The sequence below is a fragment of the Portunus trituberculatus genome, chromosome 17 (assembly GCF_017591435.1).
Source record: "Portunus trituberculatus isolate SZX2019 chromosome 17, ASM1759143v1, whole genome shotgun sequence".
NCBI classification, from domain to species: domain Eukaryota; kingdom Metazoa; phylum Arthropoda; class Malacostraca; order Decapoda; family Portunidae; genus Portunus; species Portunus trituberculatus.
Genome location: NC_059271.1, coordinates 3,114,342 through 3,140,000, shown reverse-complemented (window position 1 = coordinate 3,140,000; position 25,659 = coordinate 3,114,342). Strand labels below are relative to the sequence as shown.

The following is a 25,659-nucleotide window of genomic DNA, read 5'->3' as shown; positions in this document are numbered from 1 at the left end:
TTAATAAATCAAATACAAAAACAATGCAAATTGCAAAAACAAACGAGAAAAATCGTATTTTTTTCTGCATATTTTCACACCAATTCGATCCATCCATCCCACTCCCACATTCCTCCCCACCCTTCCACCTCCACCTCCTTCACTACTCCAACACAACGAGCCCTTAAAGAACACTCGAAAAACGCCTTAAATCACTTGGCAGCAGGGTGAAGATGTAGCTCTGGGGATGGGGGGGGGGTTCGGGGCGCCAAGGATGCCTCCATGGTACAATAACTCTCGTTATTGACTTATTGTACCATAGATGCCTTTGTGTGTTTGTGTGTGTGTGTAACTTCACGAGAGAGAGAGAGAGAGAGAGAGAGAGAGAGAGAGAGAGAGAGAGAGAGAGAGAGAGAGAGAGAGAGAGAGAGAGATAACTTCATCACATCACAGCACATCACCAATGCAAAAAATAAACAAATAAATATATAAAATAAAATAAAAATGTCATGGACTCGTGTGTATACGTTGACATTATTCATTCCTTTTCTTTCTCTTCCTCCATCAGTCAGTCCTGTTTAGTTAGTTAACTAAAGTACTAGAGCGAAACTAGACCAAGGCACGTACTTGCCACCCGACAAACCCTTCACCCTTCCTCTCTCCCACCATTTCAACCTATAGAAGTAAGATTTTAAAAATTTTTTTAAGCAGTGATGGATGGAAGCTAAAATTCCTGACATTTAAAGAATTTCTAAAAATCCCGCGGGACGCAGGGTTCAGCACGTGAATTCCGGACATGCCCAAGAAAATCCGGACGTATGGCAGTCCCATGGTACAATAACGAGAGAGTTATTGTACCATGGGCAGTCCGGCCTATACTTTCAACTTAACGTAGGTGTACGACCACCAGACAACCTTAGTTATTTACTTTATTGACAAAATAAATTTGCATAAAATATCATATGAAAATAAAAGATTACTCCAACTGCAGTAATATGTATAATAGTGCTGCTGCTGCTGCTGCTGCTGCTACACCACCACCACCACTACTACTATACTACTACAGCTATTACTATTACTATTACTTTGTACGTTAGCGGAGTCTCACCGGGGAAAAAGGCTCAGTCGCAAAGTCACAAGTCACACTGGGGGCAGGGGGGGGGGAGGACAAATAGTGTCGCAAAGTCGCAGTCGCACCATATAGGATGGCAAAGTCGCAAATTCAAAATCGTACCTAAAAAAAAATGAAGTTGCTCCCAGCTCTTATTGGTGCGGAACTCTTAACTGCCACCGTGTGTGTGTGTGTGTGTGTGTGTGTGTGTGTGTGTGTGTGTGTGTGAGAGAGAGAGAGAGAGAGAGAGAGAGAGAGAGAGAGAGAGAGAGAGAGAGAGAGAGAGAGAGAGAGAGAGAGAGAGAATCAATAGGAAGGTGAAGGAATGGGACACAAAGATGTGGAAATAGGAGATGGAAGGGAAAGTAAGCCTGAAGATGTACAGGGAGATGAGGCAAAGTATAGGAGGGCAGGATAAGATCTATGACAACAGGGAGGCTACCATCATACTCTTTCGATGTAGGACCAACAATATGGATCTTGGAGATAGGCAAAGGTTTATAAATGCGGCAACAGAATGTATTATGTGTGGTGACCCAGTGGAAGACCTAAAACATTTTATTCTTTACTGTCCAGCCTACAACTTAGAAAGACAGAGACACCCAGTCCTACAACGACCATACCAAGAAGACACAGATGCCTTACTAGGAGAGTTGCTATATGAAAACAGTGAAATTGAAAATACCAGACATATTGTTAGAATTTTGGACAAAAAGACAAAAATAGAAAAGAAATATGCAAAACTAAAAAACAGGCAGTGAATATAACAACAGTAAATAAACAGCAATATCAAAAACCCGGACCGACAGGAAAACACATCAGTAAGTGCCGTTCCAAAAGGCATTACTTCCGACACCAACCAGAACCAGAACCAGAGAGAGAGAGAGAGAGAGAGAGAGAGATTAACTGATAAATGAATGTCTTAACAAGGATGTGGTGCACGTATGAGCCAAGAGGTATTCCTGATTTCAATGCCAAGTTAGACAGCAATAAATACAGAGGCGGGATCTAACGAGCGTTGCCTCTTTCCGGCACAACACGAGGTAATCTCTAGTTCATCACACTGATTACCTAACAATCAACACTAATTATCAACCCGACTAACACCAGCTGTAGTAGTAGTACCAGTACCTGCATGACGCCAAGCCGTTCCGTCATGCATGCAGTCCACATTACTACTACCGGACACCGTGTTGATGCGTCCCTGCTGTCATCCGATCACCCTACACAGCGGAAAAGACTGTCACCCCACTAGTCTCACTCGCCTCCAACTAATCCTGTTCAATAAAATGTTGCTGAACACACACACCGCGAAGTGTATTGGTTAGCACGCTCAACTCGCAATCGAGAGGGCCGAGTTCGAATCCCGGCGCAGCGAGGCAAATGGGCAAGCCTCTTAATGTGTAGCCCCTGTTCACCTAGCAGTAAATAGGTACGGGATATAACTCGAGGGGTTGTGGCCTCGCTTTCCCGGTGTGTGGAGTGTGTTGTGGTCTCAGTCCTACCCGAAGATCGGTCTATGAGCTCTGAGCTCGCTCTGTAATGGGGAAGAATGGCTGGGTGACAAGCAAACGACCGAGGTGAATTACACACACACACACACACACACACACTAGGAATGCTTACCTTACAGCACTACAGTGAGGAAATACAACGCCGGCAAGCGATATTTCTAACCTCCTCCCGCTCTACCTGCTTCCTGTGTCCGCCCTTCGCCGCTGTCTGGTGTCTTCTGCTTCACTGCCCCATGAGCAGCCGGTATCTCGAGAGTCGAGCTGCCGGCCCTCCTCGCCCACACACCTTCCAATATTCCATGATTTACTTCTCTCTCTGAATAAAAACTGTGCTGGAAAGAAAATTCAGTCACGTTATAAGAAGGTATTAATATTTTCCTTCCGTTTATGTAAGATGGTATGTGGTGTGATGATGTGACGATTAATATAGCAATGGTTGTTATTATGTTCAGGTCATTCAGAGTCGCCGTCCACAAGGAGCATCTGAGGGTGGGAATTAATCAAGCCTGATACCAAAGTCATACCATCTTGCTATCAGACCGACATTCCACTGCGAAATGTCCAAATCTTAGGAAATATATGTAAAAAAAAAAAAAAAAAACAGACAACCCCTCGCCATTCATTCCATGCTTCAGAGGTTCGGGATTCATGCTCCCCTCTCTCTCTCTCTCTCTCTCTCTCTCTCTCTCTCAATTATTACTGAATAGGTGTTAGATATATGTAATTGCATTTCCAGAGAGAGAGAGAGAGAGAGAGAGAGAGAGAGAGAGAGAGAGAGAGCAAATGAATGACAATATAGCGATAAGTTGAAAAATGCTTAATGTAGGTCTTATCACAGGAAGAATGATAGCATTTTAGTCAGAGAGAGAGAGAGAGAGAGAGAGAGAGCTGGACAAGATGCAGCGCCTGATGGAAAACGGCAACTCCCCCCCCCCCCACCACAAGGCGTGACACCCCTGGACCCTCTGTAACACCGTCGAGACGTGGCAGCACTGGTGGTGTTTCACAAGGCCCAGGTGCAAGGAGTGCCTCACTTGGCGAGACAAGGCTTCCCCAGCAAAAGGCTGTGAGCGATGTGAGAACGGCACTCTCCAGTCACGAGCTGGTCGAGGTGCCAAGGGTCAACACCAGAGGACCTTCACCTCACGTGTGTCCCGCCAGTGGAACATATTCACTGCAGCAGTTCCCACAGATGCGGGACATGTTCACCCAGCAGGTGAAGGTGGCTGCCCACAGATAGAGAGCGACGTGGCCAACCCTGATGGTGCTGATGGGCTCCTGCTGAGTAATCACTTAAGGTATAGCCATGAAGGCCTTTTAGGATAGTGCCGCTAGGAAAAGCGGCACTTTAAGCCCTTGAATAGATATACACATGCATCTTGATACATTTGTACGTATATACTAAGATATAGTATTATATGTGTAATCTGCATAAATTGAATGTTTAAATAGAGAGAGAGAGAGAGAGAGAGAGAGAGAGAGATTGTTTCAAAATTGGTAAGTGTACACTGTTGCTGCAATGTGGAGGCAGGGCCTGTGCTAGGAATTCCAGGGCCCAATTATAAGATTGATGGTGGGCCCCTACTCTTAAAAAAAAAAAAAAAAAAAAAAATATATATATATATATATATATATATATATATATATATATATATATATATATATATATATATATATATATATATATATATATATATATATATATATATATATATATATATATATATATATATATATATATATATATATTTATGTAACATTCATATTTTGTGTGGTATTCTCGCCCATTAAAAGAAACAAAAATATAAATTAAATGTTTGACATACTAAAATTTTGAAAGACATAATAAGTTATTTTTTTTCTAATACAGAGTAAGGCAATTCTATGTGGTGCAGGTGTGGGGCCCAATTTGATAAAACTGGTCAAATAGGCTTAAAGCTGGCCCTGTGTGAAGGTTGTCATGACAATCAGCATTAGCAATCTTATTTATTAATGCAGATATTTTTAACATCAAAAATAAAAATACACAATGCAATAGACATTAAGGCTACATGGTGAACCTGAAACTAGGAATCAAAACCATTCAATTGCTTCACTCAAGTCAACCTCTCATCACAACACCCCACACGCCACTCAGATGTGAGAACTGCAAGGGCAACGGAGGAAGATGTGTAGTACTGTACATACAAAAATATAAAAGAGTAACCCAACACCCGATTGCTTGATCCGTCACCAGCGCCTGTCACTCAACTAAACATACGAGTATATACACATAACTACTGATGGAATGTATTGGGAAGGAAACTAAAGCAACACAATGCAAGTCAAACACTACAGAACTCCACCTATTGTATCACAATAAAAATGTCCATCTACATAATCTGGAAATTATTAATGCTACTGCTATATCTTGCTTATACACAACAACTGTCTTAAAAACAGATTTACCAAATACCTATGATGTGATTGGAGTATGTACAAGCATTTCACAGTGAGTATTTTGAGTGTGGTGTGTGCATACAAGAGAATCCTAGTGCAGGCTTGAGACAGGCTCCCTCACAGAGAGGCTGGCAAGCCTTTACCAGGGGATCTGGACCAGACCCCCCTGACTACCAAGTACCAACCCATGGAATGAGCACATTGGCAATTTAGCTAGGTTCTGTGAAGAGTGAGCTACATACCGTACTTCATGCCCTTGTGAACACAAGGACTTATGAAGAGCCTAGATGTTTACATGATTGTTTTGTAATAAAAACACAAGAAAATATAAACATGAAAATATATGGTAAATTCTGACACACTGTGTGTAAATCAATGATTCCTGTCTCAAAGTTAAAAGCTGAGAGTAATTTGATACATCTTTCTTTGGTACAAATATCACAAGTGATAAGCCAGCTTTTCATCAAGAACATGAAAACAAAATATGAATAAACAGTACAAAAATAGAACATTCTGATTTATAATTGTTTTAAATAATGCTGTAGCAGCTGCACAGCCATGCAGAAATTAAATCAATAGTAGTACATGTCAAAATGTCAAGAAGAGACTATCAGTGTCAAGGTCTTTACACCACATGTTGTCTCCAGGGCCAAGGAGGGGGTGACTGGAGGCACTATGGCTATAGATCAACTAAAGGGAAAGCACCAAGTCTCTTACAGCTCAAGCAGCTTACATGTGAGCACAAAACCTGAAGGTGGCAGAGAAAAACTTGACATAAAATCCCTTGTCCAGCTGTTGATTAACACACTGCACTTGTTACTCTAATGTCATTTCCCTGGAAAAAAAAAAAAAATAAGGCAAGGAAATCAAGTTCAGGGGAAAAACTATGTACAAGTCAGTTGAGGCATAGTTCTCTCATGATACTTTCACCAACTCACCACCAGAACAGTTAACAAATGTCTGGCTTTATCTCTGAGGCCTCACCCCTTGCAGTGTTCACAGGACTTGCTTCCATCTCTCTCCCTCTTTTATCACTTTCTACATGGTACTATGCCTCATGCAGTCTACAAAAATGGTTTAATTTTTTCTGAGTGGTAACAATGCAACCCTGCCATCATGAGTTTCTTCAGCATATTATGTCATTAACACATTTGGTTCACACTCTCAATTATGTGATGTTGTCTCACACAAACCATACCACAAGGCCAGGCTTTCATTCCCACTCAAATTCATTACACAGAATAGTTTCATCTGTTATCCTCATCATCCCTGATTTTTCTCTCTCTGCATAGTTGTCTTACTATAATACATATCTCCCATAATTTTCTCTTAACACCCCTCCGCACACATGCACACACACACACACACACACACACACACATTTACTAGTCAATACTTCCACCTTGCATTCAACAGCTATATCACAGCATATTAACTCTCACCACTCACATTCAGGTCTACATACATGCTTAGACTAGTGTTTCAAATTCACACATTATGCAAGTTTCAACAATCCACAGATAATTTCCTTTTAGATTCTCTGTTTATTATAATTTTAAGGATTCCAACAAACTACAAACTGCACTTTCTTTATATTACCTAAGTAAGCTTCACTTGCATTAAAGAATTTCACGTCATGTACCAGATCTAAATATTTCATAAACCTCAACCCTTTACAAAGTTTTTCTGCCTCGTTAACATGTCATTCATACACAACACTCCTGTGTAACTTTAACTTTCAGACAGGTTCTACTGTAGAACAGATTTAAACAAATTTCTTGACACAGCCAAATAATGATTGCTGCAAGAACCTTCATACAAAATTTCTAATTTTGCAATACAATGTATTTCACATACACTTACTATGTATACCAAACTGGTATACATACTTGGTTTTTGTAACAGCTTTGTCTTTTCAGAAATATACAAAACCTAAGCCTGCCATTAACAAGTAATGGAAGCACAATATTTGTTCACAGGGCACTGCAAGAACACACAACACACCACGGGACACTCGGCTCACACTGAGGTGGAGCAAGATGAAAACCTCCCACTCTAGGCACCACCAAAATAAAAATCAAAACGAGATAAAAAGCCAAATATAGTGAACACATGCCTACAAACTGACCACACTAAGACTTAACCCACTAAACCTGGTAGGAGCTGGATGCCACTAATCCTGTGTGTGTGTGTGTGTGTGTGTGTGTGTGTGTGTGTGTGTGTGTGTGTGTGTGTGTGTGTGTGTGTGTGTGTGTGTGTGTGTGTGCGTGTGTGTGTGTGTGTGTGCGTATGTGTGTGTGTGTGTGTTATTCATCACAGTTGCCTGCTGGTCACCCAGCCAGCCTTTCCTCTACGGACAAAGCTCAGAGCTCATACTGAACAATCTTTGTGAAGGACTGAGACCACAACATACCACACACATCGGGAAAGTGAAGCCACAACCCCTCGAGTTACATCATACTTGCTACTATGTGAATAGAGGCTACACATTAAGAGGCTTGCCCATTTGCCTTGCTGCTCCCGGGACTCGAACCCAGGCCCTCTTGGTTGTGAGCCGAGCGAGCTAACCATTATACTGTGTGTGTGTGTGTGTGTGTGTGTGTGTGTGTGTGTGTGTGTGTGTGTGTGTGTGTGTGTGTGTGTGTGTTAAACAAATAACAACTGAATTAATAAAAAAAATAATAAAAAATAAGATATATATATATATATATATATATATATATATATATATATATATATATATATATATATATATATATATATATATCATAACCATTATATCTGAATAATATTCATATGCACATAACTTTCAGAAATACAAGATATTTTAATTTGGTTCACCTACACGTGTGTTGTTGTGCAGCTTAAATGCATCACTTGTGTCATTCTATGAACATTGATCTAACTGATACTGTCACTAATGATTATGACATGCAAAAAGCACTTCAAAAAATACTTGCTCAAGTATCATATCTTTGGCAAGTGAGTGAACAGGATGAGTTTGCAGGACAACTCTAACCTCAAATGCATCATGTTTGTTTCACATTTTGTGCTTATGATATGTGGAATGTTGATTCGTTAGAAGCTACACATTGTGCATTGGATACATGAATGCATGAAAATAGTACATGTGCACTAACATTACTTCTAGACTATCCATAAGTCCCCTGAATAGCTGACTAATATTCATCGTCTAGGAAATGAGTCAATAAACAAACAAATCTGAAAAACAAACAAAAACAAACAAACAATGGAATCTGCCATAAGAACGGCTAAGAAATATAAGACATAAATACCGGGCAACTTGCTACTATTGATGTGTTGGTGATCACAAAGCTTTCAAATCCCAGGCGATCCACAATCAACACGAGTGGTCGTTGGAGGAGCCGGGGGGAGTGGTTTTAGAGCGCATCTTAGAAAAATCTAATTTGAGGTAGTTCTCGTACATGCGGCGTGCATGACCCAAGACCTTGGTCACATTGTGCTGCCTCACCATCTTGTCAAAATACATAGCCAGCTCGTTATGATCCATCTTATTCTTGATGATGTGGTTGCGATGCTGCAGCAAGAGAGTCACACACAAGAACATCAGGAAAGGGTTGCCGCCGCCAAATTCTTCAGGCGGCAGGAGCGAGGTGACATGTGGGGAGCTGCCGTCACTCATGGTCACCTGCCAGCCAGTCACCTCCGTCACTTCCTCACAGGAGTTCACGCTGGCTGTCATGGTGTTTTGGCTTGCCCCTTCCTCCTCTGCCTGCTTGTGTTCCCCATTAGCTTTGGGAACTAGCTGCTTGACACTGCTGGGTTTCTCCTCCTGACATATGATCTGTAAGTGCTGATCCACTTCTGGGGAGAGTGTTGCCACGGGGTTCTGCCACACGTCCACCTCGCCACCATCTGAATACATGGGAACAGCCATGTCTGTTGCATCAGAGTCTGAGAAACACCTTCGAGAACTGTTTGCTGTTTTTGGATTTGAAGTTGTAAGTTTGGTGTTTGTGTCCTTGCTTTTCTTACAAACAGTCTTTTCTTTTAAGGGAGATCCTGGATTACTATCACTATCAGAATCTCTTACTTTAGTTAAGAGTTGGAATTCTCTTAAATTCTTTATCTTTCTTGTGTTCCTACTGGGACTGTCCTCTGGGGAACTGCTCTCCTCTCTTATCTTATCTACAGTCATGGCAGTCTCTCCACTGGGTACTCGAGCTCGGACTTGAGAAGTGTCGATAGGCTGGGACCAAGTGCGGCTGAGTTTCTTGACCCCCGCTGGATACTCTGGCCCGTCACACTCCATGCTAGCTGCACGTCTGCTCAGGATGGCAGCAAGGCACTCGGCACTCCTGTTTGACAAGGTGGACCGCTGTCTCCGCAGGGCACACACGTTAGCAAAGTGGTTTTGTCGAGGGGTTGGCGGCGGCACGGGCCTTTCTACCTTCACGGGATTAAACTGTACCTGAAATTCAAAGGTTCAAATGTATCTCAACAACAAATGTTTGCTTATCATGATAGAAAGGAAGCAGATCACTGACAGTAGGTTTGTGTGTAGGTCAAAACTTTTCAATCAGGGTCATGACTGAAGAAGGTCTGCTGTGTGCTGCATTCATGGATGTTAGGAAAGTATATGAAGGAGGAGATTGAATCAGCAGTGGGAGGAGCAGTGAAGAGAGTGGTGTGGGGTGGGGCAGCTGTTGAATGTAATAAAGAAGCTGCAAACATATGCAGCATGGTAGATGGCAAAACAAGTGGTTCTTCTGTATGTTAGGTAGTGTATGGCAAAGATATGTGTGATTTCCCTATGCTTGTGTGATTATCTTATATATGGAGAGTAGAAATAAAGATGAAGGCAAAGGAAGATGATGATGGAGTACATATATATGTAAATAGTATGAAATAAAAGATAATTGTTGAAGGATGACGGCAATGATTTAATGTAGAATTATCTAATAAACAAAATAGGATACAATTTTCCAATCAAAACAGAACTTTCTTGTAATATTATCTAGATCATACAGTATACATTTAATAGTCCTGTGCCAGACAGAGATAAATTGTTGGCTTTGTCTTTTATCATGTGGGATGCAGGTTAAGGAGTTGTGTACTGTTTCCTTGTTTGGTATGAATGAGACTAAAACTCTGCCCTACCACTGTATGTATGTAGTGTGTATATGTAGAGTGTATGTCTGCTCCAAGTGGAGAGACATGCTCAACGCCACAACCTGTCAAGTAAGTGAGATCAGGGAAAACAACTCATATTCAAACTGTATTCTATTTGGTCAATCATGTAAAAATGCTAACGAGAAATGGACTCTTGACCATGACAATAAACAAAATACTATAACAGTTCTATATCCAAACTCTGCAACACAAATGTGATAAAAAGTCAACTCCAATAAATAAATGTCAGGAGTTGAGGCTGTCTTCATGTAGAAATCCTTGCCAATCCCAAGTTTAGAGTTAACAAAGACAAGAATGAAAAGTGTATGTAGCACAAGACCCCTTGGGATCTTTCAAACTGCCTTTCTGGTTTGTGTTTAGCATTCTGAAATATGGTACGTGGCTGAGATGTGGTGGGACTTTTGAAATGTACTCTGCCAATCATGTCAAGGGCAACTGGCGTGAGTGAGACTGACGCTTACCTCCAACAAAGGCAGTGTTTCCTCGGGAGGGTCTGGGGGCAGGGAGCTCCACAGCACCTCCAGCATGTGCAGGGCGTCGTCAAAGGCAAACTCACGCTTCAGCTCCAGCAGCAGCCAGCGGTAACAGAAGAGCAGGTCATCCGCCTGGGGAGGGCAAAGTTACCTCTCAATTCCTAGCTAATGGAACTCTTACTTTCATCTTCTGAGACTTGCAATATTCAACATTAAATATTATTGCACTTGAAATTATTTCCATTTTCTGGTTTTTATATGAATTTTCAGTGACAAAAAAACTGAAGTGCAAAATTAATCTGAGGTGCTCACAGGAAGAAAGGCTTATGTATACTTGTTACATGTGTATTTTGCAGTGTCTGGTTAGTTGTGGCCATTTGCAAATCAAGGAAGCTTGCTAAACCTTACAAATTTGACCTAACAATGCTGACAGCTTTATTATTCTAACAGCAAAATGGGAAGGAGAAACTCTTTTTGCAAATGCAACACAGAGAATTAGCATCACCCTCTTTAAAGATTATTTTTTTTCTACGGAGTCACCAAATAAAAATATCTTACAAGCTAAATCTTGACCAAATCTTAATTGGTAAACTATATATTTTTTTACAATTTGTTCACTCCCATAATTTATACCTTTTCCCATTCAAATCCTTGATTTTGCTCTGTGCCTTCTTAAAAACCACTCCTCTGAATGAATGAGACTAACTACCACACCAGGACATTCTCCTTCCAACACTCATCAATGTACTAGTATGCCACACCTTTGCATCGGTTATAAGCACAGGCAAGAAAATACTGTAAGTAATTAATGTCATTACTAACCAACTAACATTTCTACACATGTCTAAAATCACCAATTATTGTTGTACTTTAAAATGATCTTTCCATTATATGACTGCAGAGTATTATCCATTTGTATCTAAAACACTCCAGCTCCTATAGCAGCACTTTGGTATTATAATGATCTAGGAGAAAGAAAACTGTGAAGACATGTTATTATATATTGCTTATAATGTTGAAAATTATAGTAACAACCTCAGCAAAGAATTGGGCACAGGATGGCTGGTGACACAGAGGGTTAGTCAACAGTGAGTTTCAAATACGAAGCGTTAATGAAGGCTTGTGAGGTGAGGGGACAAACGGATGGCTGACTGGTAACCTGCTTCAGTTGGTTTCTAGCTTTAAGGCTTGTCTGCAAACCTGGTGGAGGCGGAGGTAGGCATAATACTCCTCGTCATAGAAGATGAGCGCTTCAGTGAGGTGCTGGAACTTGAGAGTCATGGCGACCCCATCAATGTGGAAGTTTGAGTGGACCCGGGCCATGAGGGCACAGAAGCACACGTAGGCCTGAGCCTCGTCCCTCATGGTCACCAGCAGAGGGGAGGCCAGGTCACTCATGCCCTGGCAATACCCAACAGAAGGGTGGTGCAGGGCATACCTGGACCACACAGCAATGTTAGTATATTCATGCATCAAGTCACACACTCATGCCTCTATGTACTCTTCCTACAGCTTGCAATGTCTGGAGTGTACAACATTTTCCTTGACAATCTAGACAGTTCATATTTATGATCACATGAATCCTGTTTTCAAGAGAGCACAGCTTGGAGAGATCTATTACTGTGATGCAACCACTCCACACACATGCAACACTCACAACATAACATGAAGATGCTATACTATAAATTTTTACATTCATAAGAGAATATTATATGTGCTATAGAAAAGCATGTATACACAAAATTGTGAATTATGACCTTGATATGCAATTCTACATTTACATAGGTTAGCCTCTGTCACAATAAAGAAAACTACATGGAACTGTGGCTGATCAGACTAACAAATGATGCAAATAGTGTGTGTAACATGGCAGGAAGTACCACAGCCTCCATTCAAGACTGGTTTATGATTTATGTACAAAGTCTATTTGTTTAAAAGAAGAAAACATGAATGAATAGTGGATAGCTAAGTCAAACCACCACAACTACTTTCTAGATTCATGATCAAAAACACATAATTATGCTGAAGAAAAGAAAGAAAAGAAAAGAAAAAAAAGAAGAAAAAGGTAAATGAGTAGCTATATATTAGTAATGGAGAACAATACTGTGAAAAATTTATCTAGAAAAAGTATCATTTGTCTGACTTGTGTGAAATAAATGCAATAACAAAGAGTGTATGAGTCAATAAAGGCAGTGAAGTGTACTAGAGCTAGAGACCCTAAGAAGAGAAGCAGCAGCTGCTTCTCAAACTGGTCCAGACAACATGACAGTGCTTACGTGGTCAGGATGTTTGAAAGGCTCTGGATGTTGATGTTGTCATCTGTGCCGCTGAAGTAAGGGTGGTGACGGTCGGTGCGCAGGACGTCCTTGCGCACCATGTTGGTTACGTACTTCACCTCCTCACTCACCAGCTGCACGGCATTGTGATGGTAAATGTTACTCACACAATACAAATATTTAACCACAACTCAATGGGAACCTAAAAAAGTAAAAAAAGCAGTCATGTCATATAGAACTTAAGTATATAGAATTTTTTCACACTAGAATATCAGTAAGTGGATGGTTTGTACCTCTTCATTCTGCAGGTGTTCCTGCCACACTGCCTTCAGGCCCTCATACTCCTTGGTCTTCTGCTTCATGTAGTCTAGTCTCTCCCGCCCTGTGAGACCTTCAGGGTACACATTCAGCAGGTGTTTCCAAACCACCTTCCTACAATGCAAACACAAGGCAGTGACACAGGGTAGTGCTCTTATGGCAGTGATAAATTAAGGATTTTGTTCAATTAGATATTTTCACAGCTATAAGAAAAGAAACAAATAGAATCACATGATGCACAAGGCAATGTTAACATGAGCAGAGCCATCACAGCTAGACCAAGCATGAGGTGGCAGAGTTCAGTAGAGCACAAGTCTCACCTGAGGGAGGGTTCCAGGCCTCGGTGGTAGACACACAGCCGCAGTTCCTTGGGGTGAGCAAGCTGCCCGACACCGTTCAGCATCTGCTGGAACTCTGAGTCAGTGAGTGGAGGTCTGGCTGGTCTGACTGAGTCCTCACCCTCCTCATTCCAGCTCAGGACCTTCTGGACAGCTGACAGTGTTTTCTCCATCTGTTTGAGGTGAGGAAAAGTATCTCTATGAACATAACATGATGTGTATAGTTCTTTCACACTTTTCATTCCAGTCTGACACCTTTTCAAAATTATGTACATATTATTCATGTTTACAGGAAATTGCTACAAAAAATGTGTAGAGTAGGTAGTAGGAAAACACAAAGTGATGCAAAGGAATGTACTATATTCTTTAACATTTCGATTCTACAACCATCTTCAGGAAGAAATGTAGAACCAAAACATTAACCCCTTCAATACGGTGATGCCTATGTGGGTGTCATGAAGCCCCAATAGCATATACGGTGATGCCTACGTAGACGTCATATTTCTTTTCTGTGCTTTCTTCAGTTCAGTTGTCCTGTATAGTGTGTTGGATACCAACTACACATGCCGTATGCTGTCCTTGAAATCCTAGTGCTTCTCCCACCATCCTTGTCTCCACCAATCACTAAAGATAAGCTACATGCTTCCCGCCTTGTGTCTAAAATTACCCAATGGCATAGACTGTTCCCATCTCTCTCTCTCTCTCTCTCTCTCTCTCTCTCTCTCTCCTCCATTCCTCCTCCCCATCTCCTTCCCTCCTCCCCTCTCCCTCTCGAAGATAAGTTACATGCGTCCGCCTTGTAACATTCGTGAAAACACACACACACACACACACACACACACACACACACACACACACACACACACACACACACACACACACACACACACACACACACACACACACACACACACACACACACACACACACACACACACAAATTTTCTAATCTCTCTCTCTCTCTCTCTCTCCCTTCATTTCCCTCTCCCTTCCCTCCCTCCCCCTCTTCCTCTCGAAAGATAAGCTACATGCGTCCCGCTTGTGTCTAAAATATTAGCAAATGTCTCTCTCTCTCTCTCTTTTTCTCCGAAGAGAGAAGCGTCCACTTTCCTCTTCGAAGGCGATATAGTGACTAAAAAATAGCAGCATAATACACAAAGACGACAAGTATGACAAGCTTGCACGAGTTTTCCGCGCTCAGGCGCGCGGTATTACCACTCGTATATCATACAGGCGGGCTTTTTTAACATCCGGCGCGAAGGAGTTAAAGAATATAGTACATTCCTTTGCATCAGCTTGCATTTCCCTACCACCCACTCTACATATTTATCTAGATATACACACAACAGAAAATAACAACTAAGTGGAAATAGGTAATGAATATAGTGATGTCCTGAGAAGATTCCTGAAAAAAACAGAAAGCCTGAAAGATTCACTGTACAAAACCATGAGCAGTACTGCCTTCATGTCTACTGAGCTATAGCCTGCACCTAAAGGCGGCGTCACACTAGCACTTTTTCCGTCGTCTCAGGCGATTTTCGTCGTCTTTTTACTCTTCCGTCAACTCTTTCCGTCGTCTTGAGTCAGATGGAACGCATCGTTTTCGTCTAGCGCCAATTTTTAGCCAAAATAAGAACTATGGTTTCTAATCAACACTTTTATTAAAAAAATATTTTTTTGTTAAACGGAAGAATGCTATTATGGCATGAAATTTAAATGAGTTGGTGAATATATAATTGTATACATATTTTTTTTTCTTCTAGCCTAGCAAAGAAAAGTTCCTCAGTTTGTGTACATTTCCAGGGGAGTGCGAATGTGCGATGCTTTTGAATATTTCCAAGTAGCTGGCCAAGATGAGCAGTGGACAAAACACACTGACGAATTCCTCATAGAGAGTATTAGAGGTCACTGTTGCCTTTGGGATCACAGAACAGCTGATTACATTATAAGGTGCAAAAAAGCCGCGGCTTGCTGGGGTGAATGAGGAGCCATGTTTGTTTACAATCGACAAGCGCGGCAAAGGCGGAAGCAAGCTTGTGTGTGACGGCCACCGTCTGCAAAAGTTGACAGTCGTCAGAAAATTGACGGAAAAAGAAGACTGAAAAGTGCTAGTGTGACGCCACCTTAAGACAGTCACAGTGCTCTACCTAGTCTTGTCAAGTAAACAACTAAAATAGCATTGCAGATTTTATAAACACAAACTTTAAAAACTCCTCAGCATTCTCAAAAACCTAACAGCGACTTTATACTAAATTCATCTTTTTATTGCAACAAAGAAATGTAAGAAGTACAAGCCATTCAATATACACCTAACAGAACATTATAGATCTTATAGACACAAACTTTAAAACTCCTTAAACTTCTTAAAAACTCAACAGGGACTTCATACTGCATTTACTGGGCATTATCTTCTTTAATGCGACATAGAAGTGTGTAAAAAGTATAAGCTGTTTGGTAAATACTTGATTCAGTCACATTTATACATTAAGGAGCAATACAACAACACAACACTTGCTGCACCTTTTCCTTAAAGAGAACTGGCAGCTTGACGGAGTAGTTGTTCTTTGGCAGGTCAGGAAGGGACAGCTTAGGAATGTCCATGCTGGTCACAGCCTCCCAGGTGCCATTGGAAGACATTAAGTCAACCCTGACCAGCAAATAAGGGTCTGCAGATCTGTGGGGGCAAATAGTGTAAGTATGGACATTAAATAAATAACAATAGTAATAAATAGTTGAATAAATACTGTAAAACCAAGAAATCAGTAAACACAGTCACAAGTTAGACATTCCTGTTTTAACAAGTATAGAAAAACAATATATAGATTTATAAATAGAGAGCTTTTAGGATGTTATAAAATGTATTAAAAGTTGTAGTAGTGTAAATCTCCACAACCACAAACCACAACAAGGACCAATGAGTGTTATGAGGCAATGCACCGACAGGAAACAGACAAGACAAAAGAATAATGTAATCAGCAATGAAACATCCTGCCTTATTTTCCTTCCTTTCAGATAAACAAACAGACAAAAAAGACAGGTACTTGTGTTTCATTACATCCTTTCAAATTTACACTATACATGCATGGGAAATTACTACATATAAAACAATAACAATAAGTGGCAGAATCAATAGCATCAATAATCAAGGAATATATCAACAGGTACAGTCAAGCTTCAGGCTAGTGGTGGTGATGGAGACGAGCACAAAAGCAATCTCAGTCTAGCACAATGTTATAGAGCCATTTCAATGCCTGGTGCTGTGAGTAATTATGATAAATGTGTACTTGAATAAATGTAAGAAAACAGACTGACATTTACTTAACAAAGGCCAAAAAAAGACTGACGTTTACTTAACAAAGGCCAAGGAAACTGACAATTACCTAACAAAGGCTAAGAATATAGACTGACTTACTTAACAAAGGCCAAGGATATAGACTGACTTACTTAACAAAGGCCAAGGATATAGACTGACTTACTTAACAAAGGCCGAGGGAATAGACATTTACTTAACAAAGGCCAAGGATATAGACTGACTTACTTAACAAAGGCCGAGGGAACAGACATTTACTTAACAAAGGCTGAGGAGATAGACTGACTTACTTAACAAAAAAACAGACTGATGCTTACTTAACAAAGGCCATCTCCAGGTCGAAGTCTGAGAGGAGTGGGACCCAGCAGGCCTCAGGGAAGCGGTCATCACGAGCTAAGTAGCAAGTCTGGTAGTCTCTGTCGGGGAAACAAAACAAGAGAGTACATAAGAAATAATAATAGAATGGGTACCTTTTGTGGGAGAAAGAAGACAAGAATAAAAAAAAAAAATAAATAAATAAAAATAAATATATAAATAAATAAAATAATAACAATAATAACAATGGTAAGTCTAATTTTTGTGGGATAAAGAAACAAGAGAATAAATAATAGCACATGTAGTTTTTTGTGTAGTTTTTGTGGGAGAAAGACGACAAGAGGAATAAAAACAATAATATTAGCATGTGTAGCTTTTGTGGGAGAGAGAGAGAGAGAGAGAGAGAGAGAGAGAGAGAGAGAGAGAGAGAGAGAGAGAGAGAGAGAGAGAGAGAGAGATTAAGTAATAAATAATAATAGCATGTGTAGTTTTTGTGGGGGAGAAAAAGCAAAAGAATAAACAAGAAAAATAATGACGCCAATCATAATCATCTTCACAGCACTACTACTATCTTAACAGCACTCACTTTCACCTCCACAGCACTACTATCACAACAGCACTCACTATCACCTCCACAGAAATACTACTATTGCAACAACACTCAATTTGACCTCCACAGTACTACTACTATCACAACAGCACTCACTATCACCTCCACAGCAATACTACTATCACAATAGCACTCAATTTGACCTCTACAGCACTACTACAATCGCAACAGCACTCATTACCACCTCCACAGCACTACTACTATCATAACAGCGCTCATTATCACCTCCACAGCACTACTACTATCACAACAGCACTCACTATCACCTCCACAGCACTATTACTATCATAACAGCACTCACATTCACCTCCACAGCACTATTACTATCACAACAGCACTCACTATCACCTCCACAGCACTACTACTATCATAACAGCACTCACGTTCACCTCCACAGCACTATTACTATCACAACAGCACTCATTATCACCTTCACAGTAATACTACTATCACAACATCACTCAATTTGACCTTCACAGCACTACTACTATCACAACAGCACTCATTATCACCTCCACAGCACTACTAACAACAGCACTCACTATCACCTCCACAGTACCATTACTATCACAACAGCACTCACTTTCACCTCCACAGCAATACTACTATCACAACAGCACTCATTATCACCTCCACAGCAATACTACTATCACAACAGCACTCAATTTGACGTTCACAGCACTACTACTATCACAACAGCACTCATTATCACCTCCACAGCACTACTACTATCACAACAGCACTCATTATCACTCATTATCACCTCCACAGCACTACTACTATCACAACAGCACTCATTATCACCTCCACATCACTACTACTATCACAACAGCACTCACTTTCACCTTTACAGCACTACTATTCTGAACAGCACTCACTTTCACCTCCACAGCACTACTACTATCATTAACCCCTTCAGTACCATGACACATTTTCATATTCACACTGTTAGTATTTGGTGATTTTTATACAGCTTCAGAAACTTATGTGGGTGATTAAAATGGTGAAGACTGTGGCCATTAATCTTCTGATCTCTATAGGCTCTTTCTAATGTCAATAAATAGTCTAATCGTAAACAATTCTCCAGGTAAAAATGTGTCCCAGTATTGAAGGGGTTAAGTTGCTTGCTGCTGTATCATTAATTCTGTGACACCTCTGGTAGAAAGTATGTATGTGGTCCCTCTTATCATAACCTTCCTTGATTATTTATCTACTTAATCCCTTCAGTACTGAGTCCTATTTCTACCTTGATTTTTGGGTGTGATTAGATGATTTTATTTGCATCAGGAAGGGTCTATGGAGGTCAAAATATTAATGGCTAGAGTCTTTACTATTCTAACCCCAACATATGTTTCTGAAGCTGTATAAAATTGCCAAATAGTAGCCAGAATGAGTAAGAAAATGTATCCTGGTACTGAAGAGATTAATGAGATGCAGCAAACTTAACCTCTTTTTTTTTTCACATCTATTTGGTTCACTATTTGGTGATTATATACAGCTTAAGACACTTATGTGAGGGATTAGAATAGTGAAGACTCTGGCCATTAATCTTCTGACCTCCATATACTTTTCCTAACGTCAATAAAATCATCCAATCGTACCCAAAATTCATGATAAAAATACATCCCAGTTCTAGAGGTACAGTGGAACCATGCGTGCTTTGGGGTCCGAGGGGTCTCCAAGCACACGGGTTCGAATCCTGTCCACAGTCTGAGAGTAGGTTGGGCTTCCTCACTCGGGGCAACGGTTTCCTAGCGGATGGGCTTTGAGATAAGAGGTACCCCAAAAAAGTATCCCCTTTAGCCCATAAATTCCCGTGATAAGCCTACATTGTATAAAAAAAGAATAAATAAATAAAAAAAGTCAGCAAGTGTCATAAGCAAGTGTAATGAAAGTTTGCATAAATCTTTGACTTAATGGAGCTGGTCTTATTACTAGCAGTATTCATTGTACATTAATATATTCTGTCAATTAAGAGGCCAGTAAAGATGTGAGTAATGCAGTGTGACATCTGGTGGCAAGGTGGGACGCCTCATCATGATGTATATATGTTCAGCAAATGAAGTATTTATAATTAGTTGTGAAATAAGTTAATTACATGTTTTCTTCAATGATGCATTTTATCTATTCAAAGTTATGTAAGCAATGTGCAGATGCAACCTGATGTCAAGGTAAATAAGTTTGCAAATGACTGAACTCTAAAATTAAACACAGCAGATGTACAAAATGACAGACAGACAGACATCCCTTTTCTTAGGCTAATTCTCTCTCAGACCTGCAAGGGGACTGGCCTTTCTTCTTTTTCTTAATGTTTCCCTTGTCCAGCTTTCCCCTCTTACAAAAAGATAGAAAAAACACCACAGTAAACAGCAATGTCAGCAGCAGCAGTGTTCCTTACCCCTTGAGATCGAAGGCTCTGGCGATGAGGTTCCTGAGCACCTCATAGCCCGTCAGCTCTGGGTCAACACTGAACCGACAGCACTGGGAGTCCACCTCACATTCACTGTGCTGCATGGAAACACTCAACCATTAGTCACAGTGTATGGTATGTGCCAACAGACTCATCAACACACTAGATGAATTTTGAAACAGATCTTCTTTGATATGTATTGAACTTGTTGCTAGGATGACAAATGGCTACAAATTTGAGAGACAGAAGGAAATGTCGAAAAGGAAGGATTATCAACAACACAACAGTGGAGTGGAGTAAAAGGTAATATGAGAGAGAGAGAGAGAGAGAGAGAGAGAGAGAGAGAGAGAGAGAGAGAGAGAGAGAGAGAGAGAGAGAGAGAGAGAGAGAGAGAGAGAGAGAGAGAGAGAGAGAGAGAGAGAGAGAGAGAGAGAGCATTCAGTCACCAGTCCCGTTACAGATCCATACATATACTATCACATAATACCATAGTACATAAAGCAGCAGAAAAGTGTCACCAGCCCTCTAACTATAGCCTCTCTACTGAAAAAATGGCTCCTGGATTTTAAAACACATTGTAGCTTATTGATAATGTAATTAATTTGATGTGAATAATACTTGTTTTCTGTTGATCAGTGCACTTATTGCAAAGATAGCTCATAGTTTTCCTCAAGATCTGACAACCACACATTCCCTGGGACACCATTCAAACCATTTTGGGAAGGTGTGGGGAATGTGGGACTTTTGGGCCAAGTGAGACCAAAATGAGTATCTTCTGTGGAATGAATTATATATATCAGAATCATCAAGAAACACGCTAGATTAAATAAAGTATGTTAGTAAAGGTTAGGTTAGGTTAGAGTATGTAAAGCATGGTACTGATTTATTTTCCGACATGGCATTCCCTGGGACACAATTTAGACCCAGGCACAGAAGCCTTTTAGAGTAGACACACTATAACAAGCTTGGGGAAGGTGTGGGAATATGGGACTTTTGGGCCAAGGAAGACCAAAACAAGTAAATCTTCTGTGGAATGAATGACCAGAATCACCAAAAAAACACGATAGATTAACTCCTTCAATACTGGAACACATTTTTACCTTGAGATTTATGTACGATTAGACTATTTTATTGACATTAGGAATGATCTATGGAGGTCACAAGAATGATAGTCAGAGTCTTCACTATTTTAATCCCCCACTAAAGTTTCTAAAGCTGCATGAAATCATCAAATAATAACCAGAATGAATATGGAAATGCATCATGGTACTGAAGGGGTTAAGTAGAGTACGTCAGTAAAGGTTAGGTTTGGTTAGGTTAGAATAGGTACAAGCACAATACTGATTTATTTTCCAACATGGCATTAAATTTTCCTTTTGTTACTATTATGTGTTACTATGATTACAGAATGTGCTTTAACCCCTCCAGTACTATGACGTGTTTCTATATTAATTTTGCTTATTATTTGGTGATTTTATACAGCTCCAGAAACTCATGTGGGGGATTAAAATAGTGAAGACTGTGGCCTTTTATTGTCTGACCTTCATAAACTCTTCCTAATGTCAATAAAATGGTCTAATGGTCCACAAAACTCAAGATAAAAATGCATCCCAGTACTAAAGGGCTTAAAATAGTGAAGACTGTGGCCATTAATCTTCTGACCTCCATAGACCCTGCCTGATGCCAACAAAATGGTCTAATGGTCCACAAAACTAAAGATAAAAATGCATCCCAGTACTGAAGGGGTTAAAATAGTGAAGACTGTGGCCATTAATTTTCTGACCTCCATAAACCCTTGCTAATGTCAATAAAATGGTCTAATGGTGCACAAAACTCAAGGTAAAAATGTGTCCCAGTACTGAAGGGGTTAAATATTTGAAGGATCTAGAAATTGTCATTATGTCTTTATAATTTCCTCACACATCCTTTAAAATCTACACTAATCCCTTTAATATCCTCTTTGATACCTTTTTTGATTCCCCTTTCTAAGTCTTTAACTCTTTTTTTCCAACCTTTAAACCCATGAGAACCCTTTTTAATTTCTGTCTAATGTCTTTTAAATACTTCAGATTAGCATATCCATAATCCCTTTTTTAAACCTTTTGATCTTCCTTTAAATTCCTTTCAATCTTCTTCTCTTCCTTATGTCAATAAAATGGTCTAATGGTGCACAAAACTCAAGGTAAAAATGCGTCCAAGTACTGAAGGGATTAAAATACTGAGGACTGTGGCCATTAATCTTCTGGCCTCCATACACCCTTCCTAATGTCAATAAAATGGTCTAATGGTGGACAAAACTCCAGGTAAAAATGTGTCCCACTACTGAAGGGGTTAAAATACAGATGACTGGCCAGTAATCTTCTGACCTCCATACACCCTTACTAATGTCAATAAAATGGTCTAATGGTGCACAAAACTCAAGGTAAAAGTGCATCCCACTACTGAAGGGGTTAAAATAAAGAAGACTGTAGCAATTAATCTTCTGACCTCCATACACCCTTACTAATGTTAATAAAATGGTCTAATGGTGCACAAAACTCAAGGTATAAATGTGTCCCACTACTGAAGGGGTTAAGGGTGTATTTTAAGTGAGTCTGGTTAAATATTTGCTGAGTTTTATGGGATTCTAATGATTTACTTCCCATTGTTGTGGTCCCATCCCACCCAAAAAATGCACATTCCCACAGGTCCCTAAGTTTGCTGGGGTAGAGGGTTGGTGACTCATTCTGGTCCCACACCATGGTCCCACCATACCCCAACACCCTGCATTCTAATTGGGCACTCTTGTTGGGGGTAGAGCTTGGGTGGGGAGTGGGAATATAGTGCAAGAGTTAACCAGTACTTTCAATCATTCATGCCTTTCTCTGGTACACTCTCACACTCTCTTACTCTCTCTCTCTCTCTCTCCTATCTACTCTATCCACCTCTCTAAGAAAAAAGTTACCCAATACTCTCAATTATTCATCCCTTTCTCTCGTAATCCCTGTAACACACTCTCTCTCTCTCTCTCTCTCTCACACATAACATAACATATAACATAAATAATAGGATAACAAAGGGCCACCAGGGCCCATCTAGGTTATCCTGTATCAGTCGCACAGCGACCTCGTCATCAGTACTTAAAGATATACTTACAAGTACACAATACATTATATACTAATTCTAAATATTTGGCCCATTAACAGGGGTAAGTCCTGCAGCGAAATCCTCTACAATTTGTGGTCCCCATACATGGGGATCATGTCTTGTTTAACTATAGTAAATTTCTTATAAAAACTATCATGCAGTGCTATACATAATTATAAATCTAATAAATTTAAGTGCTTATCTAATCTGTTTTTAAACATTGTCAAACTAGTGCTATTTACAACCGTCTCTGGCAATGCATTCCAGAAGTCTACCACCCTATGACTAAAGAAATATTTTCTTATATCTAACCTGCAGCCTTGCTTTCTAGTCCTATTTCCATCCTCTAAGGTAAAGAAAGATCTCACATCTATGTAGTTTGTATCTAAGAACATTTTAAATAACTCTACCATATCCCCTCTTATACATCTCCTCTCAAATGAAAACATGTTTAATTCCTTTAATCTATCTCTATACTCCAGGCGCTTTAATGCTGGTATCATCCTAGTTGCTCTTCTCTGAACTGCTTCTAACATGTTGATATCCTGCCTATAGTGGGGTGACCAGGCCTTTATGCAATACTCTAAATGGGGCCTAACATAGGAATTATATAAGCTACGCACCACTTCCTTACTTTTATAACTAACATTTCTATTTATAAAACCCAGGATCCTATTTGCCCTATTTCTTGCTTCTAAACATTGCTTTGAAAATTTCATAGTCCTGTCTATCACTACTCCTAAATCCTTTCCTTCCTCTACTGCCTCTAGCCAACATCCCTCCATCTCATAGTTAAAGTTTGTGTTGTCTTTACCTAAATGCATAACCTGACACTTTTTAGAATTAAACTCCATCTGCCACCTGTCTGCCCATGCTATCAGCCTGTCCAGGTCTCGTTGTATTCTGTAATTGTCCTTTTCACCCTGTACTGCACATTCTATCTTAGTATCATCTGCAAACTTTGATACTTTGCTACTAATTCCTATATCTAATAATCCTATATCCTATATCACACACACCTTTATTCTGTCCACCTCTCTAATGCAAGAGTTAACCAGTAAGTACTCTCAATCATTCATCTCTTTCTCTGGTACACTCTGGAACTCCCTGCCTGCTTCTGTATTTCCACCTTCGTATGATTTGACTTAATTTAAAAGGGAGGTTTCAAGACATCTATCCCTTTCCTTTGGTTAACTAACTCTCTCGGACCTGCAGGAGGACTGGTAACTAAGTGGGCCTTTTTTTGTGTGTGTGTTTTATGTTGTTCTTGGCCAGCTTTCCACTTTTGAATAATAATAAAAAAAAAAAAATAAATAAATAAATAAAAAAAAAAAAATGTAGTATAAAATGGTTTTGTGAAGGTGTGGAAGGAGATAGTTGAAAAATATTATGCCAAAGTTATACAGAACCATTACCCATTAGACTAAAGAGAGAAATAAATAAAAGAAAGATGAATGGGATGAAAGGAGGAGGAGGAAGAGTAAAAAAGACACAGATAAGAAAAAATGAAGAGATATAATGGAAGAGAGAGAGAGAGAGAGAGAGAGAGAGAGAGAGAGAGAGAGAGAGAGAGAGAGAGAGAGAGAGAGAGAGAGAGAGAGAGAGAGAGAGGAAAACTGCATATCAACTCATTACCTCCACTGACACACACACACACACACACACACACACACACACACACACACACACACACACACACTGTTTTACTGGATTTTCATATGTTCATTGCCTAACTTTTATTTGCTTTTAAATCTTACCTTTCACTCATTTCTTGATGTGTAATTGGTAAGTGCCTAAGTGGTAGTTTGTTTTGGTGTTGGATTGTCGCTGTGTTCCTGGTCTGGCAGGTTGGTGCCTCACTCAGTTGCCTTGCCCCAATGCTATTATTTTATCTGTTTTTCGGATAATGCCAGCCAGTCAGCCAGCCAGCCAGTCAGTCAGTCATTGAGGTGTGTGCTTCATTACATCTTTATTGGTCCTTATTTTCCTTCTACAATTGGACAGCTTTTGATAGCTTTACAGTTGTAGACAGTTTGTTCCTTAGTGTTCAATTTTAACACAGTTTGGCTTGCTTTGAGAACATTTTAAGACAGTTTGACATGGTTTAAAGGCATTTTAACTGTTTGGCTTGTTTTAAGACATTTAAGTCAGTTTGACATGTTTTAAAGGCATTTTAACAAAACTTGGCATGTTTCGAGAATATTTTAGAACAGTTTGACATGTTTAAAGGCATTTTGACACAGTTTAGCATGTTTTGAGGACATT

General features: G+C 40.0%; 1 protein-coding gene and 1 long non-coding RNA gene across 3 annotated transcripts in view; both read right to left on the bottom strand.

Moving 5' to 3' along the window:
• LOC123504911 overlaps window positions 1-2,859 on the bottom strand; it is a 15,270-nt gene extending 12,411 nt beyond the window's left edge. For both annotated transcript variants that reach the window (XR_006674982.1, XR_006674981.1), the window contains exon 1: window positions 2,717-2,859. This is a non-coding gene — a long non-coding RNA (uncharacterized LOC123504911). The remainder of the gene's footprint in view (window positions 1-2,716) is intronic.
• A 4,938-nt stretch (window positions 2,860-7,797) lies between these two features.
• The window catches only part of LOC123505013 (TBC1 domain family member 25-like), a 28,858-nt gene continuing 10,996 nt past the window's right edge, over window positions 7,798-25,659 (bottom strand). The window contains exons 2-10 of the mRNA XM_045256020.1: window positions 20,257-20,366; window positions 17,251-17,349; window positions 16,144-16,297; window positions 13,606-13,796; window positions 13,261-13,399; window positions 12,968-13,101; window positions 11,892-12,129; window positions 10,680-10,823; window positions 7,798-9,496 (exon numbers count right to left, since the gene is read on the bottom strand). Coding sequence (XP_045111955.1) covers window positions 8,405-9,496; window positions 10,680-10,823; window positions 11,892-12,129; window positions 12,968-13,101; window positions 13,261-13,399; window positions 13,606-13,796; window positions 16,144-16,297; window positions 17,251-17,349; window positions 20,257-20,366 — 2,301 coding nt within the window. The 3' untranslated portion in view covers window positions 7,798-8,404. The remainder of the gene's footprint in view (window positions 9,497-10,679; window positions 10,824-11,891; window positions 12,130-12,967; window positions 13,102-13,260; window positions 13,400-13,605; window positions 13,797-16,143; window positions 16,298-17,250; window positions 17,350-20,256; window positions 20,367-25,659) is intronic.